The following is a 5,979-nucleotide window of genomic DNA, read 5'->3' as shown; positions in this document are numbered from 1 at the left end:
TATGCCCCTTGTGCTCATAGACGAACAGGCGCGAAAGTCAGCTCCACTGCTATAATGCCGTAGCTGTGGGGATGCACCCTTTACAGGAGGCGGTAGTTTTTTGGTATTTTTTGCTAACGCCACTAGACCAATCGCAAGGTTAAAGAGCTCTGATGTTTAAAAAAAGCAGAGCAATCTGAAAAATAATTCCCTGGTGACAAGGGGATAATGATAATTATGCTAATAATGCACGTGAAGTCATAGATATGACTCATACCTACAAAAGAGAACTAGTAACAATAGGATAAACCCCTAAAGACGTCTCCTGAAGGTACCCATTGAACAGACTTCATTCAATTTACACGATAAGCTTGGCCTGGAATTAAGAGCACAGGTTTGCCAAATTTGGGCACTGTCGACAGCATCAACGTATTCACGCAAAAAAACCTATGTGCACTGACGAAGTGCGTTCGCAACACTGAGAGGCACGATGTCCGTTTCCCATAATAACAGCTGTTACTAGTGCCCATTCAGTGTTTGCAGTGGAGTGGTCTATGCTGGGTCCTCCAAACGGGAGGCCAAAGACCATTCAAATCGCTGGTTTTGTCTGCATGCTGAGATAAGGCATACCGCAACTCAGGCAAGGTAAAGAGTATATCAATTTGTATACATAAACATCTACACTATATATACAGCGTTTCCCAGTGAAATGGTTCATCTGTACCCGCCAGTTTGAGAATAGCGGCGACTAAAAAAAGTGGCATTTTTGCCGCGAGGCCATGAAAGATTTGCTCGGGCAGCCGAAGGAGTCCACAAATTCGGGCATGTTGAGCAGTGGCCAATGGCAAAGTTCCCTGGCGCTCAACGGCTCCGTACGCTCCAAGCCGCAGGCCAGGAGGCAAAAACGCCGAAAGAAAACCTTCTGTGCCGACTTCCACAACGTTGGATGGCCTCGCGTGGCCGACACCGATTCGAAGTCCGCCTTCATCGACTCGTAGCTAACCCTCGCCGCGCGCAGCCACGCGAAGAGGTTGCGTTGAAATTCCACAGTCAACGTGTCAACATCCTGCAGCCTGCCCTTGTGGAAGTGGTCCTCGAACGCTCGGTAACAGCTTATCCTATAGGAGAACTCCCGCCTTGATTCATTCGACCATAGGAAAACGTTGCCGCTGCCACTGCTGTCGTTCGCTGCCCGTGAGAACGGAGACACGGCTTCGGTTAGTTCTTTGGCTATGACCGAGCCCAGAGTTCCGTAGTTATAGTAGGACGCCACCATGGGGCTGTACAAGATTGGGTGTCTCATGTAGACCAGCGGGAGGAACACGGCGTGGTACAAGTCCCTGTAGATTACGCGACCCCGAAGTTCCGCGTAAGAAAGCGTGCTCTTGAGGCCGTCTGGGGGATTTCTTAAGCTGCCCTGCTGAGACTGTCGGCAAAGGTGCACGTAGGACAACAGGAAAGTGTCGTTCACTGTCATTAACAGTGGGCTACCTGAGTTAAAATCCCTAGGGGCATCGTCAAAGGCAAACGCGAAGGACGTTAGCTTGGTCTGTTGGAGCTTCTCACGCGTCTTATCGGCCGTGACGTTGTCCATCCAGTCGGGCGTCACCATGGCGACGCTACGCAGGCGCTCGAAGAGCGCTTGGACGCTAGACAAGTTGACACGTTGAAATGCCAGCTGGAATAGGACGACCGGCCATTCGGGCCCCAAGGCTCTCGTCGCGGCGTCCAAGCACAGGTGCTCGGTCCTGTAAGGATAGTTGGAATCGAAGCGCTTGAGGAAGTCCAGACGAAGCACCTGCGACAAGACGAGTGCAACCAGGTAATGAGAGGTTACGTTCAACGGACTCTGAACGAGGCGCCGTGAGGTTAGGCGTGCCGCGTCGAGTCCCGTAAAGAGAACGGCGTCCTCCTGGCTCTTCATGGGTCGCTTGGCCTGGAACAAGCTCAGTGCGACGTGCCACAAACCTTCGGGAAAGCCTGTGTCGTCCACAAGATCGGTTGCTTGCAGCCAGGTGTCATCGTCGGGGCCGACAGTGCGCGCCACCTGTGCCAAGGCGTTGTCCAGAATGACAAGTGAACTGGCTATGACCTCGCTGTGGCGTCGGTCCCCAGTCAGCGCTTCAATGACGTCTTCTAGGTAAACCTCAATCGTGCGGTCCGCAGCCTCCGGCAGGAGTTCTTCGCGAATGGGTCGCGCGTTCCGTATGTGAACGTAGACCCGGCCATGCAGCCGCTTCCTGCGGATTTCTACGACGGCAGCGAGGCCAGTGGTAAACGAAAGCGTCAGAGCGTGCAGCACGGCGTCGAAGGTTGTCTCGGACTTGAGGATGGTCGTGACGTTCAGCGCGTCCAGCAGTGAGTGGACCTCCACTTTTATGCCGGGTCCCGGATCGTCCATGTACTGAATGCACTCCTGGACGAAGTGTTTTCCCGCGAGGAGGAGTCGTTGGAGGTTGGGGCTCACGGACGACAGCGCGGCTGTGGTCAGTCTGCGACGAAGATCGGCGAGGAACTGCTGGAAGGTGTCGCCGAGGAAACTGACGCCATCCCTGTCTTTGGTCCACTTGGCGCACACGTGTTGGTAGAAGTCGTCGCAAGGGTCGACGTCCCGGTCCATGAGAGTGGAGAGGTAGCCGGAGGCCAGCTTGCATTCCGCTGTGCGGCAGCCGATGATCAGGTCGGCGGTTTGAATTCGCCGCGCGTTTACGTAGGCGGTGAGCAGCGTGGCGAACAGCAGCAGGCACACCGTCGCGAAAAATATTACCGTGGACGACGTCTGGTGCTGGCGGTCGGTGTCTGGCGTCGTAGGCTGGGCCGAGCTGCCCGAATCTGCAGAGAAGGAAGAGAGGAAGGATGGATGAATAGATGGAAGGAAGGAAGGGAGGAAAAAAATTGTGGTTGATTCCTCTTTCATAGGAATCGGTAAAACACGAAAGTGAAAAGGGGCCTTCCCATGAGCAGGTGAATGTTAAAGGAACCTCCTTCATGTGCGAAGGGTTCACGAGCCTGACCCCGCCAGACGAAGTGATGCCGACGCGCAAGAAACAAAAAATAACCGGTTTGTTCCGGCTCAACAAAAAATAAAAATTACATGCACAGAAACAGCAGCTTGAAACACATAATGGTCATGAGAACAGCGCGACAGAGGAGGGGGCCTCAATTCACTCGCGTCCACCGTACACGAAGGCGCTGGCATCGAGGCGCCAACTGTCTGCGTTAATTAGCGTCATGATGCGCTACTTCGCTTCGCCTCTCCTAGACGGCAGCACCATATGAATGAGTCATGTGGAAGGACATAAGGCGCGTTCGTAGAGCTTCTCACGTCTCTATTCATAGTGGAGTGGGCATATCTCCATGTACCTCCGGTTGCGGCGAGCGGCAAGAGAGTTCGTGGGCTCGAATTCGGGTGCCGCCGAGTCAATGGCACTTTTTCTGGCGACGTCACTTCCATGACGGATATGACGCCACTGATATATTGGTGTACCCGGGCAAAAAAACTTTCGTGTTAAAAAGGAAGCAAGGAAGGAAGGAAGGAAGGAAGGTTAAGGAACAGTACAGGAAATGCAAGGAGGTTAACCAGGGAACCATGTGGTTGACTACCCTATACATGGGGATACGGGAATCGAAAAGGACAAAGGACAGCGGTACATATATAAAGAGCTTTTCTGATAGAGGCGAAAAGCAAAAATGCCCGTATGTTCGACGTTTCGGTGCGCATTAAAGATTCCCAGGTGGTCAAATTTAATACGGTGTCCTCCACTACCTGCCTCATCGCCTGTGAAGCGTCGGCGCGTTAAACCCCACCATCAATCAAACAATTACAGATATAAAGAGAAAAAAAAGGAAGAAAATGAGAAAAAAACATAAGGCGTGGTCATGGTAAGTACAAAGAGAGTACAAAGCACGCACAAAAATGAAAATGCACGAAACTAATGCGGTAAACTGACAAAATTGGCGAACGAAGGACGGTGCACTGTAGTAACGTCCCTACAATCATTCAATTTTCAAGTAACGATCAGGGCGCAAGTAGCGGGTTTCAGATCTCATTTTTTTAGGTATATGTACTGACAAAAGCTAAGATACTCAGCTAGAGGACTTTCTTTTTTCGGAAGACTGCTTTAATGCAGCTGCTGCGCATGCTCACACATCACGATACTACTTTTTTTACAGCACAGCCTTATGGCATTTACTTGTTGATTACAACAAAAATTGCAGCACAGAAATACATGGTTTACATAGAAAACTAGTTGATTCCTCTGTCATACGAATCGGTAAAACACGAAAAAGAAATGTGCAGCGAAATCTGCAGCTGAGCATGATTTGCGGGTCCGTGGCTGTCTTGGCGAGCGACGTCCTGCTAGCGGGTCGCTTCGGCAAAGGTGTACTGGCGTCATTTCCGTCACGGATATGACGTCAGTGAAATCTTGGTGTATCCCGGCATAAAACACTTTCGTGTCAAAATATAAAACCCGAAAACGAACAAGCCTAAGTATAACGTACTCTTTAGTACTAAAGTTTGCTTCTCCGCGAGAAGGCCCTGTGTGCAGGGATGCGCCCTTTACAGGCCGCTTGCTTTGTTGTAGTGGCGTCATTTCCGTGACGGATAGGACGTCAGTGATATATTCGTGTATCTCGGAATAAAACACTTTCGGGTTAAAAAGGTACAGAAATTCTGAAAATTCACCAATATGGAGGCCACCTTACACGGCTCCTCCTACTGTCACTAGATAAGGTATCAGAGTACGCCACTGATGCACGCAAGTCAGAAACGGCGGCCATTTTGGTGGTTATCAGTGTTGCGCGATTGCCGCTTCTGCAGCCTCGCCGGTAACTTCGACAGAGGGGTCGTTTGTTAACCCTACCGAGGATGCAGCAAAACGGCATTTTCGGGCACAGTTCTGCTGCCGAAATGCTGTTACACGCGTTATCGTTTATTTAGAGTCGCGCGCAGCCGCAGAGCAGGGAGGACAAGTCAATCTACCAGAGTTGACCGAGTAAAACGCATCAACAGCAACATGGCATCGCCCAAGAACCGTCGCAGTGTAAACAAATGTCACGTGATGCGAACTGACCAATCATCATGGCGGCGGGAAGCAACAAAAGAGAAATGAGTGCCGATAGTCTGTGCCCTTATCTAGTCACACTAGCTCTTCCGTTTCAGCAGCCTTGTAGACATCCCTTGTAGACATCTCTTGTAGACATTCGCGACACATTGCCGAAGAGTGCAGTCATATAAAACTACCATTGAACCTCTACCTTACGAAACACAACTTTAAAAACTTTCCGAACTAACGAACAAATTTATATTTCCCCGCAGTTGCCCACAGGCGCAATCCAGTCTAAAATGACAACAGGAATACCTATAACAATTATTCCTGTCGTACGACAAAAAAACGTCCGTGTGACAACAGAAGCCCTGTTGTTACGACAGTGGGACGACCGCAGATGGCCAATACCATGCTTGTGCGTAAACTTACTCTTGGAGACGAGTACACTGGCTTCACCCAACTTGCGCGAGCCCCGAGACAAGAGCACGGGACCGCTGCTGGTTGAGGGATCCCCCGTCCTGGGCGATTCAGTGGACAGGGAGAACGGCTCCGTGCCAAGCGGCAGGGACATGGCTGCAGCTGACATGAACGGCGCTTCTTCTTCTTCTTCTTCTTCTTCTTCTTCTTCAGGGGCTGCTACCGCGTGCTGGGGTGATTCATCTTCTTCATCTCCCTGTTCCTCTTCTCCTTCTTAAAGTAATAACTCATTCCCACAGATAGGGATTGGCCAGGGCCTTTGAGCAGGCATATTTAGTCAGGCAACCGATTTTTGCCAAGAAGGCTACACCTCATATTCCCGGAGCAGTAGTCGGCCGAATGCAAATTTGATTAAAAACCTGGATCACTCCGCGACATAATTGGGGAGTGCGTAAGCTAGTGAGAAACTCTACGCCTTCTCTATCCCACACCCCCTCTTTTAGGGAGCAATGTGAGATTTGATGTTCAGCTC

General features: G+C 50.8%; 1 protein-coding gene across 1 annotated transcript; it reads right to left on the bottom strand.

Moving 5' to 3' along the window:
• Positions 1-625: 625 nt before the first annotated feature.
• On the bottom strand, positions 626-5,601 carry LOC144143084 (neprilysin-1-like). Its single transcript, XM_077674900.1, has 2 exons — positions 5,460-5,601; positions 626-2,811 (listed from the first exon to the last, which is right to left on the bottom strand). Exons 1-2 carry the CDS (start codon positions 5,599-5,601, stop codon positions 728-730), a joined length of 2,226 nt encoding a protein of 741 aa, XP_077531026.1. The 3' UTR covers positions 626-727.
• Positions 5,602-5,979: the final 378 nt, after the last annotated feature.

Source organism: Haemaphysalis longicornis, unplaced genomic scaffold (genome assembly GCF_048455015.1).
Source record: "Haemaphysalis longicornis isolate Haplotype H1 unplaced genomic scaffold, Haemaphysalis longicornis Haplotype H1 scaffold_6, whole genome shotgun sequence".
Classification (NCBI taxonomy): Eukaryota; Metazoa; Arthropoda; class Arachnida; order Ixodida; family Ixodidae; genus Haemaphysalis; species Haemaphysalis longicornis.
This window is presented reverse-complemented; position numbering and strand designations above follow the sequence as displayed.

Coding starts and splice junctions, on each gene's coding strand:
- LOC144143084 (XM_077674900.1), bottom strand. CDS start 5,601: ATGTCCCTGCCGCTTGGCACGGAGCCGTTCTCCCTGTCCACTGAATCG. Junction 2,812..5,459: donor CAGTGTACTCGTCTCCAAGA/GTAAGTTTACGC, acceptor CCTTCTCTGCAG/ATTCGGGCAGCTCGGCCCAG.